The 16,201-nt window shown below is 36.1% G+C and overlaps 1 protein-coding gene across 1 annotated transcript; it reads left to right on the plus strand.

Moving 5' to 3' along the window:
• The first annotated feature begins 2,298 nt into the window (after positions 1–2,298).
• On the plus strand, positions 2,299–16,151 carry DIS3L (DIS3 like exosome 3'-5' exoribonuclease). The gene is made up of 16 exons (XM_085305435.1): positions 2,299–2,447; positions 3,271–3,399; positions 4,043–4,178; positions 5,168–5,344; positions 5,886–5,964; positions 6,967–7,146; positions 7,717–7,886; positions 8,697–8,858; positions 9,522–9,769; positions 10,641–10,733; positions 11,311–11,844; positions 12,685–12,839; positions 12,947–13,125; positions 13,625–13,770; positions 15,381–15,555; positions 15,631–16,151. Exons 1-16 carry the CDS (start codon positions 2,404–2,406, stop codon positions 15,937–15,939), a joined length of 2,916 nt encoding a protein of 971 aa, XP_085161561.1. The 5' UTR covers positions 2,299–2,403; the 3' UTR covers positions 15,940–16,151.
• The last annotated feature ends 50 nt before the right edge of the window (positions 16,152–16,201 follow it).

Below are 16,201 nucleotides of genomic sequence, written 5' to 3' on the forward strand. Positions count from 1 at the left end.
GGCGGCGGCGGCGGGGCTGGGCGGCGGCGGCGAGGCGTGCAGACCGAGAGGCGATGGCGGCGCCGCCGCCGGGGGCGGCCTGAGGGGAAGCGGCGGGAAGTATAACGGCGCCAGATGCACGACCGGGCGAAAATGCACCTTCAGAGTAAAATTCGGATAAAAAAGGAGATGCTAGGAGAAAATACCACAGAAGCTAATGCTACAGGGTTTTGCTGTAAACAGTTATTTTACGGGCGGTGATAAAAGGCTAAAGGATCGCGCAAGTTTATGTTTTTTGTTTTCACTTCCTTTTTGCAATCTCTTTCAAAAATGCGTTAATTCCTGCAAGGCGGTGGTTTGTAGTGTGAATTAAATCCTCTACATATTTGTTGAGGATTCTTACCGTGCTGCCAAGCAGTTATCTTTGAAAYATTTGTAATTCTGCATCAGCGGTTATTCTGATTCAGTAATTAGTAATTCAGTAACTAATGTCTGTGCAATACCTGGCCGTTTCAGACATACAAAGCCCGCCAGCTTCTGCGACCTCTCGATTTCGTGTTGTTTTTACATAGTGCAGTGCTGTTATGTACATCATAGGTCATCATGTGATTGCTGATATTTCTCTTTGGGGGGGTTGTTAAATAACACAGTTTCTTTAGTGCAAGAAAATAAATGACAACTAGCACAACATATAAGGCGTTTAAATCAGCTAAGCTCTCTGCTGGCCTAAGAGAAAAGACTAAGAATTTTAACAGTTATTCTTCTGAACTGTAGTTGGCATARATATTGCCACCTCTGTTTTCTGTTTAGATGCCTGTTGTGATGGAGGGCAGCAGGCAGCGTAGTGTATTACTGCTATCTAGGATGGCAGGGCAGGGTTGTGGTTACTGCTCTGTAAAGGGTCTGGGAGCTGCTGAGATGTGTTAGGTATTAATGCTTTTCATTATGAGTTCCCTAAGGATAAGTTACAGACACATACCAGGCCAAATTCTTGCCTCTCTATCTATGCTTAACTTTTGGATTTAAAGGTGAATTGTGCTATAATCAGTGTCAGAATATTTCCCTTTGTGATTATTCTCCATAACTCAGAAGTATGGTGAACATTTGTTTTTACTCCTGACTCTACATACTGAGCTGAGCAAATGTTATTTCATGCACTGTGGGAGCCTGTCTGCATAAATCACATCCCTAGATATTTTTAATGGCGTGCTGTGCCTACTTAAAGCTATTCTGATCTAGATGTGTACGTTAGGCAAGGATAGCTTAATGTGAGCAGATTACATAAATCAAGTGACATTTCACTCTTAATACTCTTCTGAATTATTAATAACAATTAAATTTGTTACATGYGTTCTGCAGTTGTCCCTTGTACACCTTCAGTGTGACAGGTAGCCTCATGTCACCAAGCAGAATTGAGCCCACTGGATTCACGCTTCTAGGGATCAGTGTTAATAGACAGACTGCCTTGTGTCAGCTTCTAAGAAATATGTGAAAATAACCTGACTTGTCAGGATCTGTAGAGTTTGAACACAATCTGCCAGCACTGTTTTAAGTCCAGCAGTTCAGTATTTGTAATATCACAAATAGGCATAGAGAGAAAATGTAGTGGAGAGCCCAAGAAAAAAAATTATTGAGTAATCTCTGAAAAATCAAAAGCGATTAGTTAATTCTAGGGTATGTTTAAAATTTCTTCTGTGATGGGTTTGTTGTGATGTTTTGATGGACTATGATTAAGATATGGAATCTTTTTAGACAGAATTAGCTACGATGATAGTAATTAGATTTGAGAACTACTGCTCCTTACGATAGCTTTRCTTTTTTTCATGCATATCCTTATGTGTAACCTTTTAGATACAGAAGAGAGCATGCTGTAAGTAAATAGCGTTAAATGATGAAGTCGGTGGAAGCTCCGTAATGGAAATATTTGTAGTCCTTTAAATAATTTCACAGAAAGATTTTCAGTGGTAGATGTATAGTCTCTCTTTTTATGTGGAAGTAGAGAAAATTGGATCATTACTTGCACTTTTCAAGTGACTTTCTTTTGTCATGAAACCAGATTTTTCACTCATTTAGGTAGAATTTACACAAAATTTTTGGATCAGTGGCAACAAAAGGGTTCAGTCACAAATTGTAGGAATTACACCATAGAATTGTAGCAGAGTAGTTATTAAAATTCTGTTCCTCAGTAAAACAGATAAATATACCTTTGAAGATATACAACTAAGATTTCCTTGCATTTGCAAGTATTTTTTTAAAAAAAAAACAGTATTGCAATTGAAAGTTTAAATCTTTAATCTTTGAATTATATTTTTAGATGGCAAGTTGTTGTCAGATGATGTGACTCATTATGTTGTCCCAGACTGGAAGGTGGTTCAAGATTACCTTGAGATTCTTGAGTTTCCAGAGCTGAAGGGTATTATTTTCATGCAAACAGCATGTCAAGCTGTGCAACATCAAAAAGGCCGCAGGTACTTACCCTATAATAACTTACTGTTATTTTAGATTGAAATAAAGATATTGTTTTTGTAAAGTGTGTATTTTAGCATAGCATGCTTAATTTGCTTTTAAGTCTTTCAAGTGTTTTGATATATTTTTTTTGAATGGGAAACAGCTATGATGCCTTGGAATACAATGCCCATTCTATTTTCACATGATAGGAACGATATTGAATGCATATTATTATGAACTAATAAGATAGCTTGTGACAGGAATTAAGGAGACTTTGCAGCAACAATGTTAATTTCATATGTCAAAATCAGATTATGTGTTTGTTTCTACTGTACTAAAGAATGAGCAAATGTCTTTGAGAAGCAAATAAGAATATTATTACATGCCTTACTGGATGTTAACCTGTGTATTGCTATACCATATAAAAGTGCAATTTTTTAGGATCAAGGTCTTATATTTTTAAGGCACAAACACCTTTTAAAAAATAGCTTTTGTCTCAGAAGTGATAGAATAGGTTCCTGAACATTTATGTCTTTTTGTGCTATAAATGGTCTCACTGGAAAAAGGTTCATGTGTATCGTATCACAAATATGGTTAAAAACCTGAAGCATTCATCATAGAAGTTAAAAAAAAAAAAAGCCTACTTACATATGACTTTTTAGATTTTATCATCAATGGTGGAATTTAAGAATAAATGCATTTGTTTATGAATGACAGGATTTGGTCTTACACCGTTAGAATTTTTTGGTTTTCCTTGAGTTTTTCAGTTGTATTTTCAACTGGAGTTGATGTAGCATTCTCAAAAGAAATCACAAGGCTGTATTTGTCTTTTTCATATTCCAGACAGTACAACAAATTGCGAAACCTCGTAAAGGATGCCCGTCATGACTGTATTGTGTTTGCTAATGAATTCCATCAACATTCCTATCTGCCAAGAGAGAAAGGGGAATCCATGGAGAAATGGCAGACCAGGTTTGTTTTAACCAGTCTAGTTTTGCGCAAGACAGCATTGTGACATTGTGTCTAGAAATGTTAGTAGGCACTGGATATGTAAGAGTTGTAGTCTTGCTCTACTTAGGTCTAGATTAGTTCACAATAATTGAAAGTCTAGATTGTCCTTTTGTGATTAAGAAAATTCTTTTTTTAGAAAAATAGACAAGAATGTAATTAATTAAACACAATAATGATACAAATACATTGGATCAATTTAAAGTTAGGCATTTTAAAGAATGCTTTAACACAACAAATAGGTAAAACACRTTTCAGTTAAAGTATGAGAGGTAATGTGTGATAGCCTACAAGCAGCACAGGAYTAGACTCCTGGCAGTTCCAGCTTGCTTTTCACAAATTTTCACTCAGAGGAATGCTACGTTATGTTGCAGCTGGGAAACACGTGGAGTTATTGGTGAGGAAACACTTTATTTTCTCCTGTTCTCTCAGTGTTAATGTAAGGCACATAAAATTTCTTGAAAATATAAGATTTTTGCACCTTGGTATATATATATCTCAAATGTATGCATGATAAAACATAATCACTTTTGTACAAAACCTGGAAATGCCTGCCCAGTAGCAAATRGGATATGCCAGAAATCTTGTTCAAACTTTGCTTTTCTAGGAGTATTTACAATGCAACAGTCTGGTATTATAATCACTGCTTGGGTCAGATGCCAGTTGTTATGGTAACAGAAGATGAAGATGCTGTCAGGCAATATGGAAATGAAACAGAAGGAGTGTTTGTGATTTCCTTCAAGGTAACGTATCAGAAAAATAGAAGAAGGTTGCCTTTATGCTGCATCAAAATGGCAAAGCAAGTACCTTAAACCTAATGTGTAGTGCAAATCATTCTGCAGCTTATGCGTAAAAATACTGCAGTGCTAACTTTCAACTTCATTTATCTGAGAAAGCAAAGATGTCAATGCTGGGAATGTCATCAAAATCAGTGGCAGTGGGTAAAACAGAACTGAGGAGGAAAACAACAGCTCCAAGGATAGAGGTCATCTTTCTTAGGATCCCTTTTCATTATTTTCCGTGTTTTTAAAGAATTTAGTGCTGTTGAACAATAATGAGTTACCTCAGCCAGCTGCCTAAATATGTAGTTCAGGTCCATTAACAGCAGTAGCCTAAATATCCATAGTATTTTTCTGCCCAGTATACTTTAGCCTTGACTATTTAGAATACTCGAATGTGCAAGAAGATAGTTCATTCTTCATTTGGTTGTTGCTTTCTGATACTGCTTGTATTCAGCAGAGCATGGATGGGAGGTTTACTTCTTGCTGTGAAAGGATGTTACCAGACCATGAACACATTTAAGAGAAACCAAAACCAAAAAGATTTACCTTAAAGTTATATATTAAAAAAATAGTGCTAGTTGGGGTTTTTTGTTTTGGAGTTGTTTTTTTTTTTTGAATTTTTGTTAGACAATGGAAAGTGGTCCAAATGTAGTGAACAGAATTGTATAAAAACTGTGAAAATAATAATGGGGGCTTGTATGTGGCATATGGGTGATAAAAGTTTGCGAATCTCTAGTCTAAGGTAGTATATTAACAGTAATGTTCTTTTTCTTGTATTCAGCCAAAGTATTGGGTGGAATCTGGAACAAATGTGTGGTGTTTAGAACAGACGCTTGATTACCACTCAGAAAAGCTATTTGAGTGTAGCACATGATAGCTTTCCAAATGAAGCACTATTAAAAGAACAGAGACTTCTCAAACCCATTGCCTGTTTATGTATGTGCATACAGARTTACTTGGATAACTTTTGGCCTGACTTAAAGGCTGCTCACGAGCTCTTTGACTCAATAATTCAAGCTCGTCGTGAACGGGAGAGTGAAAGTCAAGAAAATAATGGAAAAGAGTATCCTGAGCACTTACCCATAGAAATACTGGAGGCTGGGGTCAAATCTGGAAGATACATACAGGTAACTCGGTATTTAGAGAGCATATACTGAACAGTGCATTCTTGTGGTATGCCCTTTCAGTTTCCTGAATTGAACTGGTTAGGAGAACCAGTTATGAAGAAATATCAGTATAGTGGGAAGAGGGGGGGAAAAGATATTTTGGGAAAGAAATAAAAAAAGCTAGACTAAGAATTTGGAAGAGAGAGAATGAAAAGAAGTTGGCTATTGAAGTTAGCTAAGGAATAATCAGCAAAGATATTTATTCCCATTCAGGAAAAGAATATCTTGAATTACAAGTTGCTCAGRTGATGGTCTGTAGGAGTCTATTATTGATGATCTTCAGTTTGCTGTGGATTTTTCTTCAGATTGATATGTGATATAGCTGTAAATTGAGAAACTAGATGTAATATCAAGCATATCATCAAAGCTCAAAATAATCTATGTATGAATACAACCTACTAACTTATTAAAATATGTTTAAAATCCCAAAATTTGTACTTTAAAATAGGCAATTTTGAGGTGCATCTGTCTCACTTTATGTTGGTTTATTACTTTTTTTTAGGGTATCTTAAATGTCAATAAGCATCGAGCACAGTTGGAAGCTTTTGTTCGACTTCAAGGAATTGGCAGCAAAGAAACAGGTGAAAAGACAATGAGATGATGTACTTAATGAGAGAATTCCATCTTCCATGYCAACCTACTGAGGAAAAAGTAAATTAATAAACTCTCTGTGCTTACCTGAGGCCCTGTTGCTGTATAAGCTGTTCAGCTATTAAGATGATGAAAGCTGAGATACTGTAATACTGTAGTTTTATTCAGGGACCAGAAAGGATGTTGAAGATTATCCCGAGGGCATCCTGAGAAAACAGTAACCATGTTTCCACCTTCCTCTTTCTTAATACCTTTGCCCATAATATTTTAGATTTATCTGTCCTACTTACAAGTTTCTCTAGACCTCTCCTAAAGTTGAACACTGATGCAAATTTTTACCTTTGTGCTCTACTGTAACCTCAGGTGTCTACTTGTGTTGTTGAAATATGTATTTGCGTAGATGTTGGCTGGAGGAGGGAGCTGGTCACTGTGAACATAATATGCAAATTGTCTTTGGGATCAGATCAGAGCATAAGTAACCTCATTCTGGTGTGAGTTAGTAATAAATGGCTTTGCAGGAACAGTGCATTATCCTTTCACAACTGTATTTTCCTGCCTTTCAGTGATCAGAAATTTCAGATGTTCCTGTGTAGCAGGATGGAGTTCAGATTCTGCAACCAAACTTTTTTTTTTTTTTTTTTTTTTTTTAAAAAAAAAGAAGTTAACTTGTTTAATCTTTTAGCCTGTCCAGAATCATGTGGCAGTGTTTTCTGCAATTTAATTATATGTTGTGTTCTTTTAAAGCTGCTGCCTGAGAAAAATGAACTCATAGCCTATGAAACCTTTTATCCAAGAGAATATGGGTGTGGAAGGAGGAATAGATTTTAATTTTCTTGCAATATTGGTTACTTGCCAATAGTCCTTTTTGGAAGAAATCATATGAAAAAATGTCATCTTCTACACATTGTTATTTCAGCAAAATGGTCCAAGGTTGGAGGGATTTGAATTTTCAGCTGTTTATAATTCCGTTTTTCTTTTTATTTTATATTTAGAACTTCAAAGTGACATACTTATTTATGGAGCCAGAGCTCGAAATCGTGCAATCCATGGTGATGTGGTAGCTGTTGAGTTGCTACCCTTGCATGAGTGGAAAGGAAGGACTGTTGCCCTTTGTGAAAATGAGACTGAGGATAAAACACCTGCAGACACCACTGGTGACCCTATGCCCACAGGTAAAGTATGATAAGATTTTTTTTTTAAGAATACCTTGCTTCCTTGGTCCTGTGTTGTATTCTTCATTATATAGTCCCTGCAGTAAAATGCTGCATAATTTTGGTCTTTGCTATTAAAAAGTTTCTGTATTTTTTGTTTGCATTGGCTACATTTCAGTAGAAGACTATGTGAATCTCCCTGTAGTTATGTACTGTATCAATTTAAATGTATAAAAAAGKTTAGTCTCCTTTAGAATGAAGGGCACTGTATAAATAAAAAGCTCATTATAATCTGGCTTTGCCAATGGTAGTTTATAACGAACTTGCTGATTTTGAGTAGAAACGTTTGTGATTCTTGAATAGTGCAGTAGTCATGTAAGTGCTATCTGCATTGCATTAGACCCCTAGTCTAATGCAGTAGACCTGTGACTGATACGGTCTGCATACCGTATCTTGTTAGCAATTGTAATGTAGATTTGTACACATTAGTTCGTATTACAAAATAATGAATCCACTATACTTTGCGCATATTTGCTTTCCTGTTCCTATTTATTTATTTAATGTATAGCCAACAATGTTCCTTATTAAAAGGCAAAGTCATTGGAATCATTCAAAAGAACTGGAGGGATTACGTGGTCACTTTTCCCTTCAAAGAAGAGAGCCAGTCCCAGGGCAAAAATGCTCAGAAAATCCTTGTTACACCATGGGACTACCGAATTCCCAAAATCCGGATCAGCACCCAGCAAGCTGAATCACTACAGGTAGTTTGMCATGAATGTTTCTCTATATGGTGTTCCTTTATAGTTGTACAGGTTTCATATACTCTAATRAAGTTTTACACAGCAGAAAGAGGGGTAAACCTATTGATAAAGTCAAGTCTGCCAGAGCAGTCAGAGTCCTACCTTGAAAGAATATGTTCAACCCCTGTTAGAATTGTATCACCTTCAGGTATTAAAGCTTATTTGACTTCTGAATTTAGGTGACTATCCAAGTACTTCAGCATTTATATACTTGTCTTTGGTTTTTTTCTGATACSTTAGGGGTCATATGAGGCTTATAAATTGCATTACCTCTAATGATTTTATTAGATCTGTGACTATATAACTTTGATGAAAGTACTAAGGAGAGCTTTCCAACAAATGGATAATGAATTATGGTAATTAGCCTGCCATTGCTGTAGGAAAAAAAAAAAAAAAAACTTATTCATTCCCTGTTGCTTTTACTTTGTGATATAGAATACTTCTTCACAGCCTTGAAGTAAATTCCAATTGTGTCTTCTCTCTTAAAGGAATAAGAAAATGTGTGTACGTCTTGGTTTTGCTTTTTTTTTTGTGCTTCAAGATATAGATTGTCTATATAATGAGCCCAAATGGGTCTTCAATGAGGAAAGAAATGTAATTCTCAGCATCTATTTGTGTGTTTCTCATCGTCAGTTTATTTTTCCTTCTTATAAAAATTTTAGCTTTGCTAGTGTCTTTGGATTGCACTGTTAATGCCCCTTAGTGAGTATTTATGTTGATTATTTATCAGGAGCAAATTGCAGTTCTAACAGAAGAATTTTCTTGCTGCAGGAGTATAGAGTTGTCGTGCGTATTGATTCTTGGGAATCAACATCTGTGTATCCAAATGGACACTTTGTGAGAGTTTTAGGAAGAATTGGAGATCTTGAAGGGGAAATTGCAGCTATTCTTGTGGAGAACAGCATTTCTGTTGCCCCCTTTTCAGAAATCCAGGTTAGTCTTCTTGATTAGGCATATTCTTTTCTGTTGATATTCAGGGTGATGGGCCTCAAAAAGAGGGTCTTTATTACAGCTGAGGGAGTTAGTTGCTCACAGATTTTTGAAAGCTGGAAACTATATATAGAATATTTTTCATAATATTAGTTTTGCATGTCAGTAGTGGTTCTACAGAAACTATGAATTTTCATGTCAAAAGTGATTTTAATATAACCTATTCACTTTGGGGAGAAAATTGCAAACTCTTAATTCTAAGAGTTTTGAGATAATGTTGTCTTTAATCTGTCTTCATGGTAATGATCCTAAAAACCTAGACTTATTGAARTGATCATAAATCTGTTTGTCTTCAATCAAGTAGGGACTGACTCTCACAGAAAAAATGAATGTAAAAACCCAATACACTGTTGATGTTTGCCAGAGCTGTAGTATCTCTACAGTAATATCAGTTGTTCATAATATGTGTAGCTTTCTTTTAAATTGTTTTATATTTTCTGTAAAGCAAATGACTTGGAGAATGGAAAGAAGTTGTCCAAAATGAAAAAGTACAGTGACAAAACTATTGACAGAATAGAAAAGGAAAAGCTAATTATATCCAACTTGTAGACTTTTCATTTCTAAAAAAGATATAACCTTACGGTCTTTGGTAATGTTTTTGTACAGATGAGCGAAATGCCTGTGAGTTCTTCAAAGAATCCATGGAAAGTGAGTCCAGCGGAGGAACAAAAACGTCTTGACCTGAGAGATACACACTTGATATTCAGCATTGACCCGAAAGGCTGTGAAGAYGTGGATGATGCACTATCCATTAGAACTCTGCCTAACGGGAATCTAGAGTTAGGTGTCCACATTGCAGATGTAACCCATTTTGTGGCAGTAAACTCTTATACTGATGTGGAGGCCAGAGCAAGGTAACTTGTTTTCTAAAAACTGTAAAATGTATAGAGTTTGGAATTTTGTAATGCTGCTCTATGGAAACATTGAGAAGTCTATTATTTCTATTATTTCTTTTCAAAGAATTCCTGACCATGGAAGTAGCTTATAAAAATATTTACCTAGTAGTATTCTGCTTGTATTTGGGTAAAATAGGTGTGCTGTAGAAGAAACTTTGTGACGTACTGCTTAACTTTTTACTCTGAAATTGCTCCTTCCCACAAAGTCATGATTTAAGTTCCTCTTTCCTTAATCACCATTTGCTTTATATTCTTCATCATTTATGACTTAAAGTATTTATAGATYACTTATTGGCATTCCAAAGGGGATGAATCTTTCCACGTAACATAGAACACCTTCAAAATGGAATCTTACATTAATTTAATTCCAAGGGTATTTCAGAGGGCAGGCTCTATTTTTTGTTTTAATATGTCAGATATTCAGTCATTTTTTTATTGTTTCAATTGATTTGAATTTAAACTGCTGAATCACTTTATTAAATGTCTTACTTTTTGTAGATGCAAAGAAATGTAAACTTCATAGTCAGCAGCGATGTTTGGTGTAGCCATTAAGTAACTCTTTCTTCAGTGAGCATGCTTTGTACACCCTTAACTCTGCACTTATGGAAGCTGAAAATACAGAGAAATGCAGAATTAAGCCTGTTCTATACAAATAGTTATTTAAATAATTTGACTTAAGTACTGCAWGTGTGTGTTGCGTAAGAATAACCTTCTAAAGTCATGCCATGTGTCATGTTTTGCTGAAGCTATGTATATACTGCAAATTGCTTGAGAGAGATGCACCCATGAGTGCTTGTTAGAAGAACTGCATATGTGCTTTATTCCTCAGGGCAACAACTTATTATTTAGCAGACCGTCGTTATGACATGCTGCCCTCCATCTTGAGTGCTGACATATGCTCTCTTCTGAGTGGAGTTGATAGGTAAGGTTTTGTAGCATTCATGAGGAAAGAGATTTTTACAAGTAATTGAATTACTATTACCAGTATCTCTAGCAACTATGTGTATTTTTTGCATTGTTACTAACTCCTTAAGAGTATCCATGTGAAAGATCAAATTTGCTACTGTTGCCCATTCTTCAAACATGCTGTTACCCCATTTTGCAATTTAAAGGGTTGTTTTGACTGGTTGATGTGAGGATGTACAGGGTTACACATACAATAAAAATGGACACATTTGGCTGAGATAACAAAATAAAAATGAATAAAAATATAACTATAGCAGTGAAACTATGCTTTAAAACAGATGTAACCTTTTATTTTAGGGGTACCTTGCATCAGCAAGTAGATTGATAATACTGCTGACATAATTTGTTCTCATTTATTGAATATGTGGTACTGAAAGGCAAGTGCATCAATCAGTGGCATTGCTGAGCACTAGTTTGCTTCATGAAGAAAAAAATAGAAACAGAAATCCAAAAATGTGCAACAGCTCAATGGGCTTGAAATGCTAGTTTAAGGCAATTGAAACTGTTCATAGAATTCTGATTTTATCTTTAAGGTATGCTGTAAGTGTCATGTGGGAACTAGATAAAGAATCGTATGAAATCCTGAGTGTCTCCTACAACAAAACCATCATTCGGTCTGCATACAAGCTAATCTATGAAACAGCACAAGGATTATTAGATGGTGACACAAGTGTTGTTGGTGATATCCTGGAACTGAAAGATTTGGATGAAAGAACTAGACAAAAGAAGTTGACTGAACTGGTCTGGGCARTATCAAAACTGACTGATATAGCGCGACATGTTAGGGCTAAGCGGGACAGCTGTGGCGCTCTGGAGCTGGAAGGGATAGAAATCAGAGTGCAACTGGATGATAAAAAAAATATTCATGATCTTATCCCCAAGCAGCCACTGGAGGTACATGAGATTGTAGCAGAATGTATGATTCTGGCCAACCATTGGGTAGCAAAAAAGATTTCAGAAAATTTTCCTCATCAAGCTTTGTTGCGTCAACACCCTCCACCACGACAGGAGTTTTTTTCTGAACTTCGGGAATGTGCCAGTGCCAAAGGATTCTCGATAGACACACGGTATCTTTTACTGCTTACCTTAAGGGCTTTAATTAAACTTAAGCAATTAACTATTTGGGTATAATTGTTACAAACTATTACAATTCTGCCTATCAATGTTAATAGACACTGCATAGCAATTCTTAACATTTTTATCATAACCTTTCAGTAAGCAGGAGATGATGTTCTAAACAGAAATGCGCCCAGCATTTCTGTTGGTTGGACTGAAACAATACCTGAATAATTTTGGACATACCAAATACAATTTGTTTGGTCACTCTGTAATGGTTAAGCTGTGTAATAGGCTTGTTTGCACCTTATTTCCCATAGCTGTACTCTGAGAGTCSTTATTTGAATCAAGGAAATTCAGTGGAATATAATCATTTTAAAGGATGCAAAGTCATTTAGAATTTGTTTGTATGTCAGGATACTATGGCATGGCTGTAAGCCTCATCACACTGAGAGGCATCATTTGTGGACTACAAAGAGTGAAGGGCATCAATAGTGTGACATTCAAATGTCACCTTTTCCTTTCCACCACATGTGGTCTTCTCTACAGAAGAATTTGTAGCTCAGCTCACCATTTGCTTTGTGCTGCGAAGTGGATTTTGCTCAAATCCTTCTTGCTCCTCCCAGTCGCAAGAAACAAACCTATAGGTGAAAACTGGCTTTTTGTCCAAACATTGTTTTAGAATACAGGTATTACTAAACTGTATTGGTAGTATCATCCTGCTTGTCATTAATATTTTTATATTAATGGTTAATAATTTTTAATGTGCTTCCATATGTTATTTTTAACTGCATGCTATTATGATCGGGGTAGCATAATTGTCTTCAGAATTAACAATTTTTTTTTGACAGGTCTAACAAAGCATTGGCCGAGTCTCTGGATAAAGCAGATGATCCCCAGGATCCAATTGTAAATAAACTTCTGCGATCTATGGCCACTCATGCAATGTCTAATGCATTGTACTTCTCAACTGGTTCTTGTCCTGAAGGAGAGTTTCATCATTATGGTATCCTGTCACTTGCTATTTTTTTATGCTATTCATATTATTATTTCTGAATTGCTCATGGATTTGTGACTGTTTTTCCCTATCACTGCTTCRTTCTTTATTTGTAGGACTTGCCTTAGATAAGTACACGCATTTTACTTCTCCAATTAGAAGATATGCCGATATTGTTGTCCACAGACTGTTGATGGCTGCCACTCTGAAGGAAAGTAAAGGAGATGTTAAGGATAATGTATTCAGCAATAAGGATCTTGAGGAGCTGTGCAGACACATTAATAACAGAAACAGGGTAAGATGGTCTTCATATGCTTGTATGTTGTCCAGTGCAAAAGAATACCAGTCCTGACTGCAGCTTTTGGGTACTACGATAACATAGTATCACTTCATTTTTATTTTAATGTTAAAACGTTAAATTAACAACRAAAGGAGTTCAAAGAAAATTGGGAAACATCCATTTTGCTTCATAGGCAAAATACGAAAATCGGGAAGTTGAGCATGCCAATGTTGTATACAGCTGCATGAGAAAACTGTGCAATTTATCAGAAAATAACCGAAGAATGCAGTGAATTTCTTTTTTATTTACATAYCTGTTCTCTTCCGATAGTAACAGTAACTTCATACTTAACCTGTACTACAAGTAGGATTTCCTTTTGGATGTAATTTTTTTAGAGGGCGTATGGGGGGAATAAGTTATGGAAGAAAGAAACGATAAAGATCTAAGGCAAACAAGCTTTTTAGAATTTTCAGTTATCATCTTCTTTCTTTTGGGGGGGGGGGGGTACTTGCAGGCAGCCCAGCAYGCTCAGAAACAGTCCACTGAACTCTTCCAGTGCATGTACTTCAAAGATAAAACCCCTGAAACAGATGAGCGCTGCATAGCAGATGGTGTTATTTACTCAATTCGAACAAATGGTGTGCTTGTTTTTGTACCACGGTAAGTTGATTAGAGCTTGGAGTGAGTTTAAAAATAAGACATACTTGTTAAAGAGAATGCTGTGAAGACACTTCTGGTCCTTGAGAAAGGAAGCACTTATAGCATGGCTTGGTATTGGTTGATGACTGCATTTAAAATTTTTGTCATAAATCACAGGCAGTGCTTTTCTATGAATTGACTCTGAAAGAGTTCCCACAAGGGCACTGAAAGACTATACTGTCCAGTGTGTATTTATTTCCTAACAGTGAAAGGTTGTCTGATCTTCTGCCATTAGAGGAGGTGTTTTTAAAATGCTCTAGCAACTTCTTGCCCTAGTAGCTGTTAGAGCAGAATAATGATTGGAATGTTTATTACCAAGGATTGTTTTTTATCATAGAAAATGATTAGTTACCTAAAGAAAACGCAAGTTTAAAATTAATCTTTAACCACATCATAAAGCCAAGCATTCTTAGCCCTCTTTTACTTTAGTACAGGCAGCAGTAGATGTGGATTGGGAACATCTTTTGAAAGGGATGCTTCTTCAACCTTATAGAGTGCAGGAAAGCGTACAAGAAACATTTACATAGTGCTGTTTAAGGTAGTTAAGCTTTTGTTAAGGGCCTGTATCTCAGCTACCTCCAATTTACCCAAGCAGAAAGCAGTTCTTAGCATGAAGGTAACATTTTAATTTCCAAGTTTTGAAATCTATTTCTTTTAYATATATACTACACATATTCTGCTTATGTTATAAATTGATGAGTGAATGGTGTAAGGAAGATTGAGTAGCTATAGCACTGAGGAGCATGATTTCTCACATAAGACTTTCTCTGAAGCTGCAGGGAAGGACAACTACCTTTCCTTTCCCTTAATGAATCTGGACAGTTATATTTTGGATTAGTTCTATGATTTTCCTGTTTGTGAATTCTCAGCAGCAATGCTGTCTGTCCTGCTAGCTAAGAAGTGAAAAAAAAATAGGTATAAGAATTTCCCTTAAAAAGCAAAAGACATCAAAAACAATATTCTCTAGGTATATTAGGTAAGGCAAACATTGTATGAATACCAGGGACTTCCATGAATACTGCCAGTCCTGTGAACGGACTGAGCCTGGATATAAACTGGCTCTGTATAGGCCTGTCAGCTCTAGCACTGCAGGTGACTTGGACATGCAGATGAAGGTCCAGAACCTCCCTAGTCAAGTAAGGCTTCCTTTCGATGAACTCAGTGCAAGCACTCTGCTGGACTTACAGTAACTTCTCAGAGAGAACTGTTTCCTTCCTGTGCTCTCTGAAATAACCTGTAATGCTGGTATTTTTCCATTATCTGAGTATTCGAGGCACCATCCAATGCATAGATAATGGATCACTGACTATATTTTACTTCTGCTTCACTGCTTTCCAAACATTTCAGTCCCTATCTTCATGCTGTGACTATTTCACATAGTATAATTACCCCCTGCCCATCTTAGAATGCATTATCAGAGTCTCTTAAGCAGGRCTATAGGGAAACAAAGTATGGCCCTTGACGCTGTTACTTGTATACAAGCCTAACTAGCTTTGTTTTAGTTTCAAAATCAGTAAGAGAACTGGTAAGGGTGAAAACTCTTAGAACAGTCTCCCTCTGCTTTCTTGTAGATACGGAATTAAAGCTGCAGCATACATGAAAAACAAAGAAGGTTTAGTCATCTCTTCTCAATGTGATGGCAGCTGTGAGTGGAAGCCTGGTTCACTTCATCACTTTCAGAACAAAATTACTTCCACTACAACTACTGGAGAATCTGTTACATTAAGCCTCTTTGATCACATTACTGTGAGTATTTAACTTGAAGAAAGTAAAAGTAAATAGCAYGATGAGAAATAAAATAATTTGTACATTGCTTTTAAGGTAAAAATACTTGTGCATACTTCCCGCTGCCATGCTGACACAATCAAGCTTGAAATAATCAGGAATGCACCATACCAGACTTTAGCCACAGAGGTTTCCCAGAATTCTGATGTGGCAAAATCTGAATTAGTAAAAGAAGTCAGTCARTCCACAGAAGAAGCTGAGCGTGCTCAAGAAAAAGCAAGAGTGGAGGTAATTGAGGAAGAGTATCAGGAGTATTGCCAGACAAAAGGAGCAAGCTTATACCAGCTGCTGGAAGAGATCAGGGATTTGGCTCTATTAGATGTTTCAGCTGACATCAGAACTTGAACTGTAACTTAGCAATATCTGCTTCTTGGTATTCTTGTTCATACTCACTTTGTAAGATTTTAATTTTTTAAAAAAGCCATATATTTAAATCTTCAAGAATCAATTTAGTAAGATAAACTAAATGTCTATTTTTAAATAAGACTATTTTTATTTGATAATGAACCTGTATAACTTTTTAAAATGTTTTATACATGATAAAGCTCTTCTACTACCCTAAAGACTGTGGTGAATCATTTTAAACATCATTCAAAAAAGTTGATTT

Source organism: Rhea americana, unplaced genomic scaffold, assembly GCF_003343005.1.
Source record: "Rhea americana isolate MKP2758 unplaced genomic scaffold, rheAme1 scaffold_22, whole genome shotgun sequence".
Lineage (NCBI taxonomy): Eukaryota > Metazoa > Chordata > Aves > Rheiformes > Rheidae > Rhea > Rhea americana.